The 23,351-nt window shown below is 39.2% G+C and overlaps 1 protein-coding gene across 2 annotated transcripts in view; it reads left to right on the top strand.

Annotated features, from left to right (window-relative positions):
- Positions 1 to 23,351, top strand: part of Thsd7b (thrombospondin type 1 domain containing 7B) — an 837,148-nt gene that overhangs the window by 747,512 nt on the left and 66,285 nt on the right. For both annotated transcript variants that reach the window (XM_036202865.1, XM_036202864.1), the window contains one exon: positions 4,066 to 4,216. In XM_036202865.1, coding sequence (XP_036058758.1) covers positions 4,066 to 4,216 — 151 coding nt within the window. The remainder of the gene's footprint in view (positions 1 to 4,065; positions 4,217 to 23,351) is intronic.

Below are 23,351 nucleotides of genomic sequence, written 5' to 3'. Positions count from 1 at the left end.
AAAATCTATGCATTCTTACCTTTTATTGGATTCAATGCAATTTTGAACAGTGGATACAACTGTTAGAGAATATTGAACAGTTGAACTATTTCTGGCTTGGTTGTATATGAAAACTGCCACTGTAAGCATCTCCAGTTTGTGGTTTGTTTGGTGCGAGTTTTACACATTTCTGTTTAAATTCCAGGTTATGTAGAGTAGAAACTCTCCACCAGTTTTTACATATTTTCCTAACCTGCATAGTGAGATGATTTATATATCACCAACATTGCTGCCAAACCTTGGTATTGTCCATATATTTTACTTAAACCATTTTGAGTAGAATGCTGTGATTTAGATATGATTGAATGCTCTTCATGTGTACACAGAGCATGATGACAGGTATCATTGGGTGTGCTTTATCTCAATTGATTCTCTATTGGCCACACAGGTGTAATGTATATCCTTGGGTTTTTGCGGGCCATGACAATGTTTGCACATTACCCTTTGACTGTAATGGCCACATCCCACATAGACATGTAAAACTCAAATGCTTTATTTTAATGACTGATTGTTTTCCTGTCCCCTACAATATGTGGAATAAATATGGAGATGGTTTGGGAACTTTGAGAAAGATTTACAAGAGCCATGAGAAGTATGAATGTTTTGGCCTAAACAAAGTCATCTATTCAGTATTTGGAGAAAGAAACTTTTAAGATTTGTAAAAATTGAAGGAATATGCACTTGGTGCTGTACCTATCTCTGAAGAATGGGTGCTGGACAAGTCAGCCACTACCCATGACGTTTCTAAATTCTTTTACTTACTGTGTCGAGGGTTCTTTATTTTTTTCATCCTTTTCCTACCTTTTTTATTTTATTACTTTTATTATTAAGAGATTTTCTATTCATTTTAATTATCAACTACAGATTCCCCTGTCCTCCATCCTCCCAACCCACCCCCTATCCCAACTCCTCCAGAACCTGGGACATTCAGTTGAGACAGGTCCAAGCCCCTCCTTCCTGCACCAAGGCTGTGCAAAGTGTCCCACCATAGGCACTAGGTTCCAAAAACCTGGCTCATGCACAAGGGACAGGTCCTGATCCCACTGCCTGCCTGGGGGACGCCTAAACAGTTCAAGCTAAACAACTGTCTTGACTACCCAGAGGGCCTAGTCCAGCACCATGGAGGATCCTCAGCTATTGGGCCACAGTTCATGTGTTTCCACTAGTTTGGCTGGCTGTTTCTGTACATTTTCACATCATGATCTTGATGTCCCTTGCTCATAGAATACCTCCTCTCTTTCATCGATTGAACTCCTGGAGCTTGGCCTGGTGCCTGGCCGTGGATCTCTGCATCTGCTTCCATCAGTCACTGAATGAGGGTTCTCTGATGACAGGGTATTCAGCCATCTGATCACCAGTGCAGGCCAGTTCAGGCACCCTCTTGACTCTTCCCAGTTAGATTTAAGGTAGGGTCATCCATATGGATTCCTGGGAACCTCCAAAGCACTCTGTTTCTCCTCCCTATTCCCATGATGTCTTCATTTGTCATGGTATCTCTTCCCTTGCTCTCCCACTCTGTCCCTGTGCCAGCCTCGAACTTCCCATTCCCCAATGTTCTCATCCCCCCATTCCTTGCCCTCTGTTACCTCCATCATCCCCAGCTTGCTCTTGTAGATCTCATTTATTTCTCCTTCACTCAGTGATCCATGCATCCTTCCTGGGGTCCTCCCTGCTAGCTAGTCTCCCTAGAGCTGTGGGTTGCAGTCTGGTTCTGCTTTGCTTTACATCTAGTATCCACTTATGAGTGAGTACATACCATGTTTGTCCTTATGAGTCTGGATTACCTCACTCATGATGATATTTTTAAGTTCTATCCATTTGCCTACAAACCTCATGATGTCATTGTTTTTCTCTGCTGAGTAGTACTCCATTGTGTACTACAAAATGTACCACATTTTCTTTATCCATTCTTTAGTCGCGGGGCATCTAGGTTGTTTCCAGACTCTAGCTATTATGAATAATGATGCTATGAACATAGTTGAGTATGTGTCCTTGAGATATGATCAAGTATTCCTTGGGTATATGCCCAAGAGTGGTATAGCTGGATCTTGAGGAAGATTAATTCTTGATTTTCTGAGAAAACCCCATACTGATTTCCAAAGTGACTGTACAAATTTGCACTCCCACCAACAGTGTAGGAGTGTTCCCTTTGCTCCACATCCTCTCCAACATAAGCTGTCATCAGTGTTTTTGATCTTAGCCATTCTGACAGGTGTAAGATGGTATCTCAGTCATTTTGATTTACATTTCCCTGATGAATAAGGATATTGAGCAATTCCTCTAATGTCTCTCAGCCATCTGAGATTCTTCCATTGAGAATTCTCTGTTTATCTCTGTAGCCAATTTTCTAATTGGATTGTTCATTATTTTGATGTCTAGTTTCTTGTGTTTTTTATAAATTTTGGAGATCAGCCCTCTGTCAGATGTGGAGTTGGTGAAGACCTTTTCCCATTCTGTAGGCTGTCATTTTGTCTTATTGACCATGTCTTTGCCCTACAAAAGCTCCTCAGTTACCAGAGGTCCCGTTTATTAATTGTTGCTCTCAGTGTCTGTACTACTGGTATTATATTTAGGAAGTGATCTCTGGTGCCAATGAGTTCAAGACTACTTCCTACTTTCTCTTCTATAAGATTCAGTGTAACTGGATTTATGTTGAGATCTTTGATCCACTTGGTGCATGGTGACAGATATGGATCTATTTTCAATCTTCTACATATTGACATCCAGTTATGCCAGCACTATTTGTTGAAGATAGTTTCTTTTTTCCATTGTACATTTTTGGCTTCTTTGTCAAAAGTCAGATGTTCATATGTGTGTGGATTAATGTCAGGGTCTTCAATTTGATTCCATTGGTCCGTATGTTGGTTTTTATGCCACTGCCAAGCTATTTTTATAACCATAGCTCTATAGTAGATCTTGAAGTCAGGGATGATGATGTCTCTAGATGTAGCTTTATTGTACAGGATTCTTTTAGCTATCCTGGGTTTTTTGTTAATCCATATGAAGTTCAGTATTGTTCTTTCCAGGCCTGTGAAGAATTGTGTTGGGATTTTGATGGGGATTGCACTGAATCTGTAGATTGCTTTTGGTAAGATTGACATATTTACCATGTTAATCCTACCTATCCATGAGCATGGGAGATCTTTTCATTTTCTGATATCTTCTTCAATTTCTTTATTCAGACACTTAAAGTTCTTATCACACATGTCTTTCACTTGCTTAGTTAAAGTTACACCAAAGTACTTTATATTATTTATGGCTATTGTAAAGGGTGATGTTTCTCTGATTTCCTTCTCAACCCATTTATCATTTGTATATAGGAGGGCTATTGATTTTTTGAGTTTACCTTGTATCCTGCAATATTACTGAAGGAATTTATCAGCTGTAGGAGTTCCCTGGTAGAATTTTTTGGGTCACTTATGTATACTATTATATCATCTGTAAATAGTGAAAGTTTGACTTCTCCCTTTCCAATTTCTATCCCTTTGATGTCCTTTTGTTGTCTTATTGCTCTGGCTAGAACTTCAAGTACTATATTGAATAATTATGGGGAGAGTGGACAGCCTTGTCTTGTTCCTGATTTTAGTGGAATTGTTTTGATTTTCTCTCCATTTAATTTGATGTTGGATGTTGGCTTGCTGTAAATTGCCTTTACTATGTTTTGGTATGTCCCTTATATTCCTTATCACTCCAAGACCTTTATCATGAAGAGGTGTTGGATTTTGTCAAAGGCTTTTCAGCATCTAATGAGATGATCATGGTCTTTTTTTCTTTCAGTTTGTTTATATGGTGTATTACATTGACAGGTTTTCTTATGTTGAATCATCTTTGCATCCCTGTGAGGAAGCCTACTTGGTCATGGTGGATAATTTTTTGATGTGTTCTGCATCAAGGGTTCTTTATTGAGTTATCATTCAATAAAAGACCACTGGATGAAGAAGATTGGGTTGTCAGTTTGTTTTTCCTCTTTTAGCTTCTGGTCCTAATTTAAATGTATCTATCTTTATGTCCACCATTGCCTAACAGGTGTGTGAGCACTGCTGACAGTGAAGGGGGAGCAGTGGACAGGAGCCTGTGCAACCATGATGATGCTCCCCCAGAAACCCAGGCCTGTTCGCTTCTGTGTCCCAGCGAATGTGTCATGTCTGAGTGGGGAACATGGAGCAGATGCCCACAGGTAATTTCCTTTGTTGATGCTCAAATCTTCCACTGTTTCCTTCTCTGTTGTTCTCCATAAGTTTATAGCATGAGTTTTCAAGGCTCTCCACTAGTTACATGGGAAAAGAATCTTTCTCAAGAACCCACCCATAACTGGAGGAAAAAGAAAAACAAATGAAAAATTACAAACAAGAAGGAGCAATTTAAAACACCATTGCCTCTTCCAAGGCATTTATGTTGAGAATGTGAACAAGGAAAATGGCCTGTAATGATCATGCTGTGAGTCAGCTAGGCACCGGTTTTAAGGGGTCTCCCCTAGCACCAAATGACTCTCATTATAAAGTCTTGGTCCTGTTCCATTTTCATCCTGGAAGTACCAATTTTTTCCTAAGAATTCAGCCCCACTGTGCGATCCTGCTTCTGTTTGTGACTCTGTATTTGCCTTTTCCTATTTTCCCAAAGATGAGACGGTCTTTTCCCTATGTTGCCACTTCTTCCAGAGCTGAAAAAGAATTTTAGGCAAACCATTTGCTTTATTTTTCCTTTTTTAGAAAACTGAAAACACAACAGCAATATGGATAATATTAAATAGCATAATTGCAACAGTGTTTCCATATGGTAAATTTTGATATTTTAAAGTTACATTTCTGTTTGAAGATAGGGAAAGTAAAACAAGGATGAATTCCAAATATTGCAAAGAAAAAGCTCGGATGCATCAAGTTAAATTATCCTACTGATGAAGTGGGGAAACAATTAGAGAAATCTTACTGCTACGTTAGAAAGTATCTTTGAAATGAGCTAATAACTCACATTTGCATTTATTAATTATTGATTCCGTGTTAGTTATTGTAACCTTCAGTGAGTTCTGACATGTACTATTTTTATCTGCTGAGTGATTCTGAAGGCAACGAAATTCTAAGATGACCCATCAGTAACCCACTCCACTGTAATGCTATTCTTAATAGTCCATCATCATTTATTTGGGGCAATTTAAATATACTGAAAGTTTCCATTTTGAGTCACATATTTGGGGCCAGGCCCAGGTTAACACTGTTACCTCTAATCATATCACTAATCTGTCTACTTAAGTACTACTTACTGTAGGTGATTGTTAGGCTGCAAGTTAGGCAAAGTTCTCCATTTAACAAGTGCTGAGCTGACAATCTTATGGTGTCTGAGGAAGCCAGAGGTTTGGGGTTTAGATCATTAACTCACTTAATTTTGGAAGAATTGAAGTCTAGTCAGGCTGAACACTATTGTTTCTTTAAAATGTAGTGTTTATGTTAACAGCAAAGTGTTTTAACTGTCTGCAAAACTTTTCCATAACAGGATACATATTTCCCACATTTAGACAGACATTAATACAATCTTTATTAATCTACATATGGAAGACTGGGCAGCCTGAGGAAGTTTAAGTAAATCTAGAGGTTATGACCTTCCTCACTTGTTCTAATTTACTCGAGGAAGATGCCGGTAAGTTCTAAGCATTTCGCTGTAAAAATCTTGCTCTCGGGTCAAAGCAATTGGTGACTGGGCTAAATTCTTTGTTGCAGGAACAGCTCTGAAGTTGTTCTGGCATGGAAATCTGCATTTGATTCCTTGGAAAAGCTATCGTCTTTGAGGTTTTCCAAGTGTTATCATTCTGTTTTTCGAGGGTTTAGAAAGTGGAGATGGCGGACAGTGGTGGTGCTCACCTTTAATCCCAGCACTCGGGAGGCAGAGGCAGGTGGATCTTTGTGAGCTCGAGGCCAGCCTGGTCTACAGTGCGAGATCCAGGAAAGGGACAAAGCTACACAGAGAAACCCTGTCTCAAAAAAAAAAAAAAAACTTAACACAGAAAGTGGAGATGGAGAAAATACTTTAACCTTCATTCATGCATCTTCAAGATGATATAGACAATTGCTTGCTTGTCAGTGTGAAATGAGAAGGCTGTTCCTACAAAAGCTTGTGTAGTGTTACATAATGATAGTAATAATAGCCTTGACAACAGCAATAATAACTTTGAGCAGTCTCATGTGACTGTCACTGTGATGAATGTATGTAACATCCTTTCATAACAACAGTGTTAAGATGTCAGATCCTTGTTGGTGCCCTGACCACTGGGACCATGTCTTCTCCCATCCACCATGCTAATCTCACTGTAAACACAGACTTTGAATGGGAATGCCAGTCAGAACTCACAGCTGATTACTTCCCCTATATCTAAGTATATTGCCCAGTTGTATCAAGTTGTGAGATCTTTGCATAATGCCCCAGCATCCTCAGAGCTAATCAGTGCTGACGATGGAAATGAGCATTGCAGACAGGAAGCAGGATCATTGTGCCTGAAGTTTAATTAACATTTTAATGCACATTTCCTGAGGAAGAGGAAACCATGATTTCATAATTATCCCCTGAACCATGTGTTGATTTAATAGGTCTGTTCACTGTTATCTTACCAAATTCTCTTTTAATAGAGTGTAACGTACGCTAGTGAAATGAATTCCTTGTTCTTATTTCCTTTTTCCATTCCACCAATGTGTAAATGACCTTCATTTGTCTTCAAGTATGACGTTGGCCTGGTAAGTAAACTTCAGGGTTTCAGGATCCTTATCAATACACAAGGACAACGGCAGCTACTGTTGCAGGGTATTTAGGGTAGAAATGACATGTGAAAGGTGAGAGTGTTTGCAGTTAGTGTTGACTTGGAAGAAGAGAATGCAACAGAAGTCTGCAGTTCACCCTTTGTATTGACTGCAACATGGGTGGAAAACCAAAGGGCTGCCGTAGGATCTGTTTAAACTCTGTAGGAAATATCTCTTCCCACACACGCATAAATTCCTATTTAATCTTACAGAAAACAAAAGATATTCTTCTCCTGAAATAAAACTTTTGTTTTCTTTCATCAAATCCCCCAATACTAGATAGTTAATCACTGGGCTGCTGACCACATTGCAAAGCAGTTAGAGGATCAAAGCCATGTGTTATAAATGGCAGCAAGGGCACTGGAAACGTGTTGGGAGGAAGAGCTGGAGGCCAACAATGAGGTGAAGAAAACTAAACCAGTCCAAGGCAGAAACTGAAGGAAATGGGGGCACCTAGGTTTTACTATTTCATATGCTTGAGGGATTTTTGTTTCCCATGACATGTGTATATCAATTATTCTTTATTCCAACTTGCTCACTTTTCTACAATACTTTAATGTGAAAAAGATGCATACTTGATTGTCCATAGAAGAGCTTTCCCAATCAATAGTGTTGACTCTTTCAAAAGTATCATTGTTTTGCCTGTTTTCCTTTTTAAAATATTTTTATTTATTGAAATTAAATATAACTACACCATTTTCTCCTTTTTCCTTTCCACCCTCCAACCCTTCATATGTACGCGCACGCGCACACACACACACACACACACACACACACACTGATATATGTCTATGTATGTATCTATGTATATCATATATATATATCAACAATATATATATACATATATATATAATCAATTAATATATATCCTGCTCAGTCCTTACAGTATTACTTGTATGTATATGACCCCAGGGCTATCCACTTGGTGTTGGACTGTATGGATAACAAGTTTGTGGTGTTTTTCCTTGGGGAAGATATATTTTCCTTATGTCATCATTCCTTAGTTAGCTCTGGTCCTTTGTCTAAGGTCAAGACCTCATAAGATTTTCCCCTTTCATGTTCGCATGTCAGCTGCTGTCACTCTTGGTTTGGTTTTATTTAGGCAGCCATGTCAATGAGACTTCATGGGTGTGCCTCTGACATTTATAGGACACTTAATCTCACAAAGTCCTTGTTCCTCTAGCTCTGAGAAATCTTTCCACCCACTCTTCCATTATGACCTGTGAGCCTTGGTGCATGAGTTGTATTGTAGGTTGGTCAGCTGGGGCTGGGCACCACAGGCTCACTTGATCTCTGCATTTTGATCAGTTGTGGTTTTCTGTACTGGACTCTATCTGTTGCCATGTAACATTTATTCAATGGGTGAGATAAGTATTTTATGTATGTAAAAATAAATATATGCATATTTACGTTCATATAGTCAAACAAATGCATATGTTTATACTTAGCCTTTACTTATCACACATTTTCCCTTTTAGCTAATTCATTTTTCTTGTTTCCCCTAACCATATATCCCTCCTGAATATTCTTAGAATCCCATATTTTTCAAACTGATTTAGAAATTTTGGGATTCTTCTATCTTATATACTTGAATATAATACACTATTCAGGTATAGATGTATTTATTTATACTACCAATCTCTGCAGACATTTTTAACCATGAGGTGATACAGATTTTCTGTTTATGGATTTTCTTGGAGATTTGCCAATTTGCTTAAGACATAACTATTGACATGCTTAAGAAAGCAAAGTTCTTGGTGATGATTATCAAACTGAATCATTTTCTGCAGAAGCAAGGCTGAAAACTTCCTTGAGAACTGTGTCTTAGGCTTAGCAAACAACCTGCATGAACATTAACTGATTCCTGTCTAGCTGGGTACCAGAGCAGGGCTGATGAAGGCAGATATCCACGTGTCCCCTCCCCTCAGACAGACAGAACAAGATGCTCTCTGAAGACTAGTTCAGATGAAGACTCATAATCAAACACTGACAGTGGTGTATTGTCATCAGGACTGACTTATGTCACAGGGGACGGTTCAAAAAGAAACTGCCCTGGCCTTAAGCATAATGGAATCTGAATATTACTCCTGACTTAACACTGCATAATGCACCTCCTTTCTACCCTTCCCCTCTCTGCATGAGTGTGTCATCCTCTCTTGAAAGCCAGTATGGAGCATCACCATGGTTCCCTCAGGCAGACTCTGCTTAGAAGACACAGAAATGGATGCCTGTTTCCTGAGAACGGATCCGCTTCCTCTGTGTTCACAGTGCTCTGGCATGACTTGGGGAAGTCTGTGAGCCATGAGGTTTCATTACAGATGAATGCTACTTAACACCACTTCTGCAAGCTGTGTTTTGTTTCAGGAAGCAATTTGCCCCAATGTCTAGTGCTTCAAGCACTTTCTCAGCCTCTCCTGACCTTATTTACCAAGAGGTGTCAGTCTCTGGAGTACATGTATAATGTACCAAGATCCTCGGGCTGTCCAATATTTCTCTTTGACTCAGCTGAAAGCCAGAAGAGAATGGTGGTGATTTCCCATCAACTCAAATGTGAATTCTGAGTTCTGCTGAACTGTAATTGGCACTCAGCCAAAGACAGTTCATCACGCTGGGTATTTTACCCCAGTGCACTGAGGTCTAATATCACTTTTGAACCAGGAGGGTTTCCAGAGCCGCATAGAAAGAGTGCTCTTGCTGAAAGGGAGAAACCTTACTCACCTCATGCACTGGGGCCCAAAAACAAGAACACAGTAAGAACATTTTACAACAACTCCTGTTTTTAAATTTAATATGACTGCTCTGATTTTCTCTCATAGAGTCTGATCTCTTTGATTCTCAATATCATTAACTTGAAGTATAGACAATCGGTATATGTTCTCAAATTTCTCCTGTCTCCACCTCTCTCCTCTACCTCATTATTTGCTTCTGTCTCTCTCTCTCTGTCTCTCTCTGTCTCTGCCTCCCCCAACCTTTCTCCAGCAAGCATGGAGTTTAGATTTTCTTGAATGAGTACTTAGCATGAACTGTGATGAAGATCTGTTTAGATGTGTGTAAACTGATGCATTCTGATGCTATTTCACAAGGGTTTTATAGCAGGGGCTTTAAAAGACAGTCCCTTCACTGAGAGTTCATTGAATTTTAAGATAGAACATTTGGTTTTCTGAAACTTATTTTAGTACCAGCATTACATAATCGAAATGGAGCACTTTTGTGGTATATTTAAGTGAGTTGATTTAATTTCTCCTTTTGGGTATTTATGTTCTAAATGTGGCCCAGTGGTGCTATGAAAGAGCCTGCATCTCTGCATGCTAGAGATAGTGGGGGAAACAAGGAGATCTTGATGCTTCACGATCTGTGAAACCAGCAGCTTTGACCGAGGACGGGGATCACTTCCTCAGGTGCTTTCAAGCTGATCAGTCAAGACAGGACTGGCATCTCTCTCTGAACTTACTATGCAGAGTCATTTGTGATACACGTTTAAAATCTCCCTGAAAAAGCTTTCTGTGTATGTGTGTAGACATCAGCTTTCCTTCTGCCTCATTGGATTCTTTTTTCTTTATTAATAAATGTTTTACTTATTTTACATGCCAACCACAGATCCCCCTCTCATCCCTCCTCCGGCTCCCCCACTAGCCTCCCCCACCCACTAACCCTCCCAGCCCCTCCTCCAAAAAGGTAAAGCCTCCCATGGGGAGTCAGCAAAGCCTGGTACATTCAGATGAGGCAGGTCCCTGCATCAAGGCTGTGCAAGGTGTCCCACCACAGGTAATGGGCTCCAAAAGCCAGTTCATGAACCAGGGATAGATTTTGATCCCTCCACCAGAGGGCCTGTAAACAGACCAAGCAACTGTCTCCCGCTGCAGGGGCCCTACAGTCCCATTCAGGCTTCACAGCTATTAGTCTCAAGTTCATGAGGACGGAGTGGGAGAGCCTCACTGAATTTTTATCCTTCTTTTTCTTACTTGTATAGTTTTGTCAGGAGTTTGTTTTAGTGATATAGTCTTCATTGATTCTAATTTTTACATTCTTGTTTTCTAATATATTAAGTTCTTTCTTGCATTCATCCCATTTTCCTGGGGTTTCATGTGTACATTTTCTAACTAGAATATGGTGCTTTTAAATGCCTTCACTGTACTTTGTAGTGATGAAGACCTTTAAGGGTTTGAATTAAGCATGACAGCCCCAGCTGAATGTGTCAGGCCTGATTCTGACCTGTCATCTGACACTTGGTGTTCCAACTGTCACAAAGCCATCTAAGTCACAAGCATCCTTCTTCCCTGAACACTTTTACAAAGTAGAGGTCAGTTTTTAAATTTCAAAAAAAATCTAATTGCTTAAGCATTAATTTAGTAATTTTTGTTTACACACACACACACACACACACACACACACACACACACACACACATTTCCACAGGCAATTGCTGCTTGATTCAGATTTGTTAAGACTTCACAGTTTTGGGTCAAAATTATTTTTTTGTTAGGGTACATGTATATTGAAAAATTTCAGCTCCATTTATTATATTTTCAATATCCTTGAGCCATTATCTGCCATTAGCTTATTGAAAAGTTACAGATGCCAGCTGTCTATTAGAAAATGCCACCACAGTTATGTTTCCATCACATCCTTCCCACTGTTGTGATGATAGTCCCCCTCTATGTTTTGGTAGCATGCTATTTACACAATGAAGATCACAAATTCTGGCCTCTATAATGTTCAGCTGAAAGTTTTTACATCAGAACTTTCCTGTGGACTCCTGTGATAAAGAGTGTCATTTCCTTCCTTTTCCTATTTGTGTGTTTTTCTGTATCTTCACACATTTTTATTTTTATTTTTTTCTCCGCTTTTCTTTTAAGGAAACTGTATTGTGTTCTTGACTGGTTTAATACAGTAATGTATTTTGCTCTTGACTAGTTTACTACAGTAATGATTGACTTCATTTTCATAAAAATATAGATTATATATATATGTGTGTGTGTGTATTCTATACACATATTTCTCTGCATACAAACGTGACAGACTTTGAACAAAATCATGAATTATGAGTTAATGCCATACTGTACGTTGTTTCCTTTTTCCCCCAAACTTCCTATCTTTATGAGTGTAACCTGTAATCAGAGACAGAAGCTTATATTTTCATCAACTGTTTTACATAATAATTCATGTTTACAGATTTGTTAGGAAAATATTCATCTGTTCTCTGTTTCTTTTAAACTATTTCTGTGTGTAGGGGTGAGATTCTCTTTATCATCTACATTGAGCTTTTGAAACCCCACTCTAAGCAAGCTGGAATGAGGCCTTGAATATATGTTTACTTGGCTGTGACAAATTCCAAGTTCAAATGCTTTCGTGTATTTGAAGACTTTAATTTTGAAATTGTGGCTCCCACTGTGGGGTCCGTCTTTATCCAGCTTCATTTTTCTGGTATTAACTATACTAAGGTTTATGGTTTTATGTACATATTTTAGTTCCTAAGCCTAGGAAATTTTAAGCTTTTGAAAACGTTTTAAACTTTGATATTTATCTTATTGACTATGCTCACTATAATATTTTTGATGTAACTTTTCAGTTTACACACACAATTTCTCATCTACACTAGCCATTATTCTTACTTCTATTACACCCATGGAATGTGTCTGCTTTGAACTTCCTGCAACTTCATATACTCTTTTATGTTGATTTCATATGTTAACAATGTGTCTTTCAGTATACATACAAGAAATCACACAGTTCTTTTATGTTCAGCTCCTTTGGCTTAACATAGTGTTTAGGTGATTTATGAATGTTATTGAATGGTCAATAGATTTCCTTTTGGGTGCTTGAGTGAAGAACATGGCACCATTCCTTTAAGTGTTCCTTGTTAAAGGACATTTGTTTCATTTCCAGCTTAGGGGTATGGCCACAGTAGTAGTTACTTTGAATATACTGTAAGAGTCAAAAGCTGTGCAGTCATTACTCATTAGCCTGTATTTAAAAAGTGGGATAGCCTTGCTGAAGGGTAGGTACACACTTATTATTAGAAATCTTCAAACAGCATTAAATATCTTATTTTAAAAGTGATTATTGAGTAATTTATTTTAATAACTCTATTTTTGTTGATTAAAGAAAATTTGCAAACATTGTGGATGTGAATGCTAGATCAGATAATGTGCATTGTTAAAGGTCCCAAGCATTACATTCTCTTCCTTTCTTCACTAGATTTTTGTTTTATTTTGTTAGAAAATATTAGTTTTATTGATGCCAAATGTATTGTTTTACTTTATAAAAACTATAACACTTGTCTGGAGAAATGTTTCCTAGTCCAAAGCCATGAAAACATTCTTCTATATTTCTTCTTTAAGTTTTGTAGGATGAGCTGTCACATTTAGATCTATGGTTCAGGTCATGTGTTCATTTGTGTTCTGTGTGTGTGTGTGTGTGTGTGTGTGTGTGTGTGTGTGTATCTGTCTATCTGTGCAGTTTGTGTGTGTGTGTCTGTCTGTGTGTGCATTGTGTGTGTATATGTGGGTGTGGGGGGTGTGTTTTGATTGTACTAGGGTACTAGCTAAGTTCTTCCAAGAGTAGATCTTGAGCTAACAATCCATTGCAAATTATTTAGAAAGGAAATGTTCATAATGCCCATAAGAAACAAGAACAAAGGTAAATGAGGATAAAATTAAAAGAAATCAAAATTTCAGACGAAGTTCTGACAGAATCTCAGGGGCATTGTTACACCACAGAAATGTCCCTTCCATAGGCAAGGCCACTTCTGTGTCTTACACAACTACATAACTAGCACTTGACTACGTATGGCTGGTAAATCTTTTAGGTACCTTTTTTTTTGGGGGGGGGGGTCGAGACAGGGTTCTTTGTGTAGTTTTGGTGCATGTCCTGAATCTTGCCCTGTAGACCAGGCTGGCCTTGAACTCACAGAGATCGGCCTGCTCTGCCTCCCAAGTGCTAGGATTAAAGGTGTGCGCTATCACCACCCTGCTTAGGTACTTTTGAGTCTACTTAAAAGTAAGGCTTTGGAAAGGTGGGATGAGTTCCTGTGTCAATCACCAGACAGACTTGGGCATGTGTCAGCAGCCATAAGTCAGGCAGGCAGAGAGGCACAAAAAATGCCTGGTGCCATAAAAAGGTCCAAAGGCTCTGGCAAAGCTCCAAACATATCTTCTATAGGCTCATTACTCCCCATTTTCAAACAGCCATTTTATCTAGCACCATTGGACAGGCTCTTCAAATTACATTGTTGCCTTCAGGGACCATCAGCTAAATACTTACGAATGGTCTGTTCCTAATCCATCGATTGATTACTCATCTGTACACACACTGCCTTAATTACTGGAGATTTAGAGTGTCTCAAAAGCCAATAATAGGAATCATCATTATTTTTTTAATTCTTCAAGTGCATGATAACTATTATATATCAATAGTTCAGAGAAATTTTAGAAGTGAAGTGGTAATTTCTTACAACAAATTTATTGAGTTTTAATGGATAGTCTATACATCAATTTTGACAGGACTACTGTCTTATAAATAACTATCCAACCCCTAGGCATGGTGTGGGGCCCTATTGTCAATGTCTTTGATTCCTTTTAGCAATGCTTTGTAGCTTTCACTACAGAGTTCGTGTATCTCTTAATTTATTACTGTGTTTGCATGTTTTCGATATTGCTGCAGGTGAAATTGTATTGCTATTTTCATTTTCTCATTGTTGCCGCATATTGTACAGGCATTCAATTAATTTTAAAGTACTAACCTTATATATCACTGTTTTGCTTACTAATGCAAAAATTATTCTTTGTATGGGAACATCTCTCCAGTCTTTGAGATGGACCCATTCCCTTGTGATGTTTCATAATGCTAATATGCACATAGTCTTGAATGTCCATCCCTCTCTTTGCTGGACTTCTTGTTTGCCTATTGATTTCAACATGACTGTCTGTAGTTACAAAACACGTGAAAATGATTCATCTTCACTGGGTTTCCATCTTTCAAAGTCTCTCCATTCTCCCTGTATCTTTTCACAGGCAGTAATGTCAGGACATTTTGGCCCAATGCCCATCACATTTTTGGCATATGAACAACTAGGCAATCATCCTAAGAACCAAGAGATAAATATTTTCCCCCAAAGGAATGGGAATGGGGAGACACAGACAAATGATTCCTAGTTTCTTGTGATCTGGTTGTCTTATTTATGCAGTTCTTAGTCAACTTCTGTTGAGAATCAAATGTCTTCAATTATCAGTCTCAAAACACCCAATTCCATATTTACCATGTTGAGCCTTGACTTTCAGAAATACTGTTATCATTTATGAACAGAAAGTAAACTAATTTTTAGTTACTTGAGTTCTTGGGAATATTTTAGGGAACTTATATATCGTTTTGTACTTCTGAGGTATTTATTACACACTACTCTCATCCTTAAAGAATTGGTATCAGCCTTGCTCAGCCTTGATACAATGGGAAGGGGCTAGGCTCTCTTTCAACTTGGTATGACAGACTTTGTTGACTACCATGGGAGGCCTTATCCACTCTGAGGAGTGGATGGGGGTAGAGTAGGAGGTAGGTGAGGAGGTAGGAGAAGAGGAGGGATGGGGAACTGGGGTTGGTATGTAAAATGAAAAAAAATAAATATATTTATATAAAAAAGAATTGGTATCAGTATCATAATGAAGAAAAAATGTATTCAGGACCAGAGAGGCTATTTAACAGGTTATTGAGTTGTTAAGAAGATAATAAAATATTCTAAGTTGGAAAGACCAAAAGATGTCTGACAAAAGCCATTACCTTACAAGAATGGAGGACACATCTAGGCAAAGGGCAGAAGCTGGGATTGCCCTGCCTGTGTATGGTGCAGTTCTTACTAAACAACAAGAACTACTAATGTTGGGGCAGATAAGCAAAGCCTTGAATGGTAGATTAAGAAATTATTTCCATGTTGTCAGTATAAAGAAGTTGCATGTGTTTTGAAATCATCCATGAGCTTTGTAAAAATTTCTATTAAAAGTTTTTAATTAGCCAGCTCATGAACTAAGGACAGGTCCCGGTCCCACTGCCTGGGTGCCTCACAAACAGTTCAAGCTATTCAATTGTCTCACTTATCCAGAGGGCCTGATCCAGCTGGGGGCTCCACAGCCTTTGGTTCATAATTCATGTGCTTCCATTCATTTGGCTATTTGTCCCTGTGCTTTTCCAATCTTGGTCTCAACAATTCACACTCTTACAGTCCCTCCTCTTTCTCGACAATTGGACTCCTGGAGCTCCACCTGGGTCCTGGCAGAGAATCTCTGCATCCACTTCCATCAGTTATTGGATGAGAGTTCTAGCATGCCCATTAGGGTGTTTGGCCATCTGATCACCAGACTAGGTCAGATCAGGCTTTCTCTCGACCATTGCCAGCAGTCTACAGAGGATGTATCATTGTGTATTTCTGGGGACCTCTCCAGCACTCTGCCTATTCCTGTTCTCATGTGGTCTTCATTTATCATGGTCTGTTATTCCTTGTTCTCCCTTTCTGTTCTTGATCCAGCTGGGATCTCCTGCTCCCCTAAGCTTTCTTTCCCTCAAATCTTGCCCTTCATTACTCCCTCTGTCGTCCAGGATGTTCACATAGATCTCATCCATTTCTCTATCATTGGGCAATCCCTGTGTCTTTCCTAGGGTCCCGTTTTCTAGGTCGCCTCCCTGGAGTTGTGTAGCAGTCTAGTCATCTTTGTTTGGAACCTTGGGACACTTTGCTCAGCCTGGAAGGAGGGGACTGGACCTGCCTGTACTGAATCCACTAGGTTTAAATGAATCCCCAGGGGAGTCTTGGCCCTGGAGGAGATGGGAATGGAAGGGAGGGGCTGGGGGGAAGGTGGGGTTGGGGGCTGGAAGGGGGAGGACAGGGGAACCCATGGCTGATGTGTAAAATTAAAACACAAATATATATAAAAAAAAAAAGTACCAAATCCTTCCCCTCAGAGCTCAGGGAATCCCACAGATGAAGAGGCAGTAAGAGTGTAAGAGCCAGAGGGGACAGAGGACACCAAGAAGACAAAGCCCTCTAAATCAACATGACAAAGCTCATAGGAACTCACAGAGACTGAAGCAGCAGGGGGCCTACACAGGGTCTTCAGCAGGTCCTCTGTGGATATGTTATGAATTCCAGATTAGTGTTTTTATGGCATTTCTGAGTGTGTGAATGAGTTAGTCTCTGATTCTTATGCCTTCTCTTGGGTTCTTTTCCTTCTGTTGGTTTATCTTGTCCAACTTCAATGTGATAGTTTTTATTTTATCTTATTATATTTTGATATTTTTTAATGAATGAGTGAAAACCTAGCCACAAGGGTAAAGGTTAACAGCCGAACTGTCATTTATACCTGCTGGGAAAAGGAAATCAGTTTTCTCCAAAGAAGTGACACTGGATACATCAACCACTGCATGGTCAGGAGTAGTTGACCAACATATAACGGACTCTGCAGTTTTTTGTGTGTGCTTTTATTTGATTATGGCTTGGTGTTTGGTTTTTTGGGGGGGTTGGAATTTTACTTTGTTTTCTTGGTTTCAGGGGGTGTTGTTTGTTTGTTGTATTGGGTTTTTGTTTTGTTTTTTTTTTGAGAAAGAACTTAAAGTTAGGTGGGTATGGAGGGAGAGATGACATGGAAGAACTTGAGGGAAGGGAGGAAAATGCTCAAAATATTTTTAAAATTAAAAGTGTTTTAACTAGTAAAAAATAAAAATATAAAAAACTAAATAAACAATAAAATTTTTTTAAAGTTTTTAATCATGCTTCATTTAGATTGCCCCTGAACTGAAAATGTTATAATCATAGTTAATCATACTCTGATCAAATATCAAGCAATTATATCTGTGTCTCAACATAAAGTTATCATACACTGAAGTAAAATTACTTCAATAAAATTAACAGATTGCACAAATTGAATGGATCCAAGATTGGTGCTTGGAGTCCCTAATGTGAATATGTGAATACTTTATTTTTCTCTTTTTCAATAGAATTTCCTGTAGCCCGGCTAGCCTAGAATTTAGAATGTAGACCAGGCTGGCCTCAGAATCAGGTAAATCCTATTTCAACTTTTTGAATGTTATAATTATAGCAGTGAGCCACTATGCCTGGCTTATTTTTCTTTAAACTCTGCTCCCAATTCTCTTCACCATCCTTCTCATTTCTTCTTCATGGTTCTGAGTACTGGGGTCTAATGCACTGGATTCAACAGCACAGTTTCTCTTCCATTACTGTACACTTTAAATTACTTTCAAAGGTTTCCTGAGATAATGAAACAAAATAACTACATATCATTCATGGAATGGGAAATGCTTTGCAGTAAATAATAGGATACTAGGACAGTAACCATTACTCATTGGTCTCGTACATATTTCAGAAGCAGCCTAGTGATATTTGACTTAAAAATAACATTTTGGTACTAGCATTTCTAGTGTTCCAGGTTCCTTACCCATGGGAAACAGTATACTGGCCCATTATTGTAATTTACAAAAAACAAATGATTGCTGCCATTGGTGACCGAACGGAATTTGGAAACAGACTGTTCAATACAACCCATGTTATAATGAAATTAAGAATCATAGGATTCCTCCTGTATTATCAAAGCCATGCATAACTGAGTTAGGATTTCTTGGCTCCTATATCCATCAGGCCAGATAGCAGGCACTGGCTATCTGAGCTAGATGTCAGAATCTCCATTCCAAGAGGTTCAGTGAGCGAAAGAACTAATGCTTTTCTTCAGAAGATAGTCTGCTGGGGGTCCCTGAAGACTTTGCATGAATACAAGGAAAAACTGAACCAATGTCAAAGAGACAGCAACTGGGGGCACTCCCAGGACAAAGGACCATTAGTAAAAAGGCTGGTTTTGCATGTGATTCCTTTTGGGAAAATTCAGTTGTCCAAATGTACAGAAATGAAATGTATTCTACACAGTACAGCCTGGGGGGAAGATTGGAAAGGAGTCAGTTCTGTTGCCTCTAATTTAATCTAGTTGAACTTGCACTGTTTACTGTTAAAATACAAACCACTGGAATCGCAGCCTGGTGTGGCAGTGTATGGCTACAATGCCAGATCAAGCATGAGGGACACAAGTTCAAAGCCACATCTCTAGCAAGGTTGTTTTCCTGCTCAAAGGGTTCTTGAGATGTGTACACAATAAGCATAAAAATTTGCCACGGCTTCCACCTGGAGCTCCCTCCCCAACCTCTTCCCTCTCTCTTTTCTCCAAGTGTGTCAGTCTCTTTCACCCGAAGGTGAAGGATTCCATTTGACTCACATATTTGAGGGGATTCAATCCTCCCTGTCAGGGGAGTCATAGCTGCAGAAGCTGATCACACTGTCTTGCTAGTCAGGAATCAGAGAAGACAGGAGATAGGACTGTCTTGGAAACCTCAGTCCTGTCTCAACTGATTTATTTCCTTTAGTGAGCTTCCATCTCCTAGCATCCCACAGCCTTCACAAAAAGGACTGCCAGCCTAAAACCAAGTGTTCACTATACAAGCCTGTATGGGACACCAGTCTGCTTTCTCCAGCCCTCTTTAAAAATGAAACTGTTTGCTCTCTTTCCTAGCACCCTCTACTTCCTAATGAGCACTGGTGAATAGTTTTATAACAATGCACAAAATCCCAGAACATGATTATTTTGTTTTAATCCTGAGTGCCAGCAGAACGCACATTTGTTCAGCGGTATGACTGTGGCAGCTTTTTCAGAATCTCCAACTTGTTAAGAGAGCCTCGAAAGTTGGAATCAGATCATGCAGCTGCAGCTGAAAGTCACAGAATAGGATCCGGAATAAAGCATGGCTTCCTCTTCATGTTTCTGCAAAATCTCAGTAAGGAAAGCAGGTTCTCCTCCACACAGGCTCTTTATCATTTAGGGCTGGGTCTGCAGCCATATGCCTCGGACCATTCCTTCCACCCATGGATAAAGTGCTTGCAGAATGGCCTGTGAACATTGACGCTGCCTTGTACAGTGAGTGAGGATGGAAACATTTATTAGACAGTTACAACTGTTCCAGACCCACTAGAGACACTTTAGTTTAAGGGCGGCACATTTCCCTGTAAATGGCTTGTTGTGAATAATGCAAATGTGCAGCCCTGAGAATAAATTAAGTACATTTCCAGACACCGTGAATGTTCTAGAACAGTCCTTCTGTAAATCACTTGAATAGCGTTTATAGATTACTCTGCTCTGTCTGGGCCAAGCTTGTAAATATCTGTCTAACTCATAACCATGTGATTTGTGACCCTCTAAAGGAAACCTTACTGATTTGCCTCCTATTCCTTCCCCACCCCATCCTCTCTTCATAGAATATTGACAAGTATCTAGCTGAAAGAAATTTTTTGAATGTTTCTATAAAGCAGTACTTGCTTAATAAAATCTGCATATTTAGTGTATAGCAAGAAAGGCTCAACCAAACCCAAAAAGCATACAGAGTACTCTCAGTGCCCATGGCTGCCTCACCAGCCAAGCCTACTTCTTCCTTTTCTGTGCCAAGCTATCTTTGGAGCACCCAGGAATTCTCACCAGGCTTTGGCAACATAGACTGACAATCTCCTAACATGCTCAACTCCCGGATTGGTCTCTGCATTCTCCTCTGTCTGTCCTCCATCTCATTCTGGCTCTTTCTCTGCTTTCCTCTCATCCCTGTACATATGCTGCTCCTGCCCCTCCACACACAAAAAACACTTTTTTTTTTTCAGGAATCAGTATGGGCATATTTTGCTCTCCAGTTACTCTCCATTTCACTAGGTAGGTGTAAGAACACATCAGAGGCAAAATAAGTATTCAGCTCTGGAAGAACCTTGATGATGAGTTTCAGTAGGTCTTTTAAATCAGAAGCCAAGTCTCCTGCTCTGTCAATGTGTGTGTGTGTGTGTGTGTGTGTGTGTGTGTGTGTGTGTGTGTGTATGAGTGTGTGTGTGTGTGTGAGTGTATTTATGTATGTATGTATGTATGTAGGTAGGTAGGTAGGTAGGTAGGTAGGTAGGTATTGTTTTTTTCATTTAATGCTCAGCCCAAAGCATGTTTCATTGGTAACGAAAATGAATAATACAGAAGAAAAATAACAATCAAAGATGATACAGTTAGCTGCAGATCCAATGTTTGAAATTAAGCCTAATTCAAAAGCATGCATCTGTGTTCTTTCACATCCACCTGTTTGCAACAGTAATAAGCTCTTACAATCTGATGTAGTCACCCTTCTTGGCACTTGAGTGCTCTGAAGTTTGGTTTCCAACTTTACAGCAGGTTGCTCCCTCCTGAGTATACTGTTGTGATCATTCAGAGCTTCTCCTAGCTTTAGAAAATATTCTAAGCCATTTGAGGGGAAAAAAACACTCCATCCTCTCTGATGCTGTTTCTAGGCTACAGGGACAGGAAAAGGACAATGCTTGTGATGGGACTTCCAAGCACTTCCCACACACTGGGACCCTGCTTCTTCTATCATTACCCCTCAGCATATACTAGATATATCCCAATGTCTCATCATCTCTATTTTGAGCCTCACTGATTTCTGTTCATTGGTGGTGGCATTTCATTGACTTGCTCTGAGCTCTGTTAAAGATGATGAGTTGATCCTCAGTGGTTCCTACTCTTCATTCAAGCGTTGCTTTCCTGAGCTGCAGCACTAAGCTTTATCACCACCAACCTGCACCTTCAATGGACAACCTCACTTCATAGCTATAGACTGCCTTATGTTGTTCAACATGTTCCCATGCTCATCTCACTCCATTTTCATATCCGAGGTGATGGTATAGGAAAGATTTATAAGTGAAGTAACAGAGGCCTGAGGAGAGGATCAGAGACAGAGCCCTTAGAAGGCAGGAGCAGCTGGCTTTCTTCCCTAGCACCACAGAGAAAGAAATGTGACTCAGATGCAAAGAAAGAACTTATTTCTAGAGACAGTGATGTTGTTTATTTGTTTTTAAGATACAGTTATCTCAATGGTCATTTTGAAACCACAGTATACTAAACCTTTAATTCTGAATCTATGATTTTCATAGCAAACTTCAGACATACAAACATCTATGTCATTGAACAGTGTCCTTGGAAGAGTTGATTCACCCAGTTAACAGTGCAGCCTGAAAACTCAGTGTCTGTTATTGCAATAATAAAATGATTACACTTAACACAGAGAAGGTTCTTTGAGATTGTACTGAATGTGGTACTTGACATCCACGAAGGCAGTAAGAGGATGTCTTGATTCTGACCTGTGTTCTACTTATTACACTAAGCGAACTTGACAGGTGGCTGACACTCCATAGAGCTCAGTTTACTGTTTTATAAAATGGAATAAAATGACTACTTTTAAATGTCAGCTCTGATTTACTTGAGATTATATTAATATTATATAGTAGTATTAGCCATGCTTGGCAGCACACATCTATAATCTCAATACTTGGGAGACTGAGGCAGGATAACGTGCTTGAGGCTAGCCTGGGTTACATATTAAGTCTAGCCTAGCCCTAGCTGCATAGCACACCTCAGCCTTCAAAAAAAAAAAAAAAGACAACAAAAATCACCATTACAGAATTCAAATCAAAACTAGGAAATCAAATTCAATTACAGTATATTGTTAACCGCTCATAGCTTCTGCAAACACACACACAATTTTGTTTAAGCAAGTTTTTTAAATAGTGAAAATACAATTGTTTAAAGACTTACCTCTTTCACTCCCAGTTCATATGTATGTGTGGTTTTTTCTGCATGTATGTCTGTGTACTGCATTCAGTGCCCAGGGAGGCAAGAAGAAGCTATGAGATCACTATCTGGATGCTAGGAACTACACCTGGGTCCTCTGCAAGAACAAGTACTAACATTTGAGACATCTCTCCAGCCCCCAAAATACACAAATTTAACATTTCTAAATGGCAATTTCGTTCCCAACTCTGTAACGCCTGTCCTTACTGTCAATGATATTTCATAATTATGGTGACTATTATTAAAACTCCAGTGCCAAACTGCAGTGTGTTAATAGTTTTGAACTTGAGTGTGTGATCTATAATCCAGAGTTTCCATTTCATCTCAAATGTCTGCTTCATGCCCAAGAAGAAAAGGCCAAGCTTTCGCTTTGAATTTTAACCGTGTATTGAGAACACATGAAGGTTATCCTCCATCCCATGTGTCCTACATGTCTGTTTTGCATCATTTCAATTCCCAGAGTTGGTTAATACTGGAAGGAATGTGGAGACCCCTCCTAGATGACAGTTAGCATCTATGTCATAAAATGGCAGGACTGATGGCTGATAGTGGGCCCCTCATTATTTCATTGTTTGTGTATAGATTTCATCACCAAATCTTAGCAACTTGTTACCCTGAAAAATAAATGTGGATAATTTTAAGTTAATTACATTTTCTTAAAGAATAAGCTACACAGAGAAACCCTGTCTTGAAAAACCAAAAAGAAAGAATAATATATTTCACTATATTGTTTATCATGTATTAGTATTCCTTAGTTCTGTATATTTGTCTTTGGAGTGCTTTGTTTATATCTTTGTTCTTTGAGACAAGCTATCATAATGTAGCCCAGGCAACTTACTAC

The sequence above is a fragment of the Onychomys torridus genome, chromosome 11, assembly GCF_903995425.1.
Source record: "Onychomys torridus chromosome 11, mOncTor1.1, whole genome shotgun sequence".
NCBI lineage: Eukaryota > Metazoa > Chordata > Mammalia > Rodentia > Cricetidae > Onychomys > Onychomys torridus.
The sequence above is the reverse complement of the archived record's forward strand: the minus strand, read 5'-3'. Positions and strand labels throughout refer to the sequence as shown.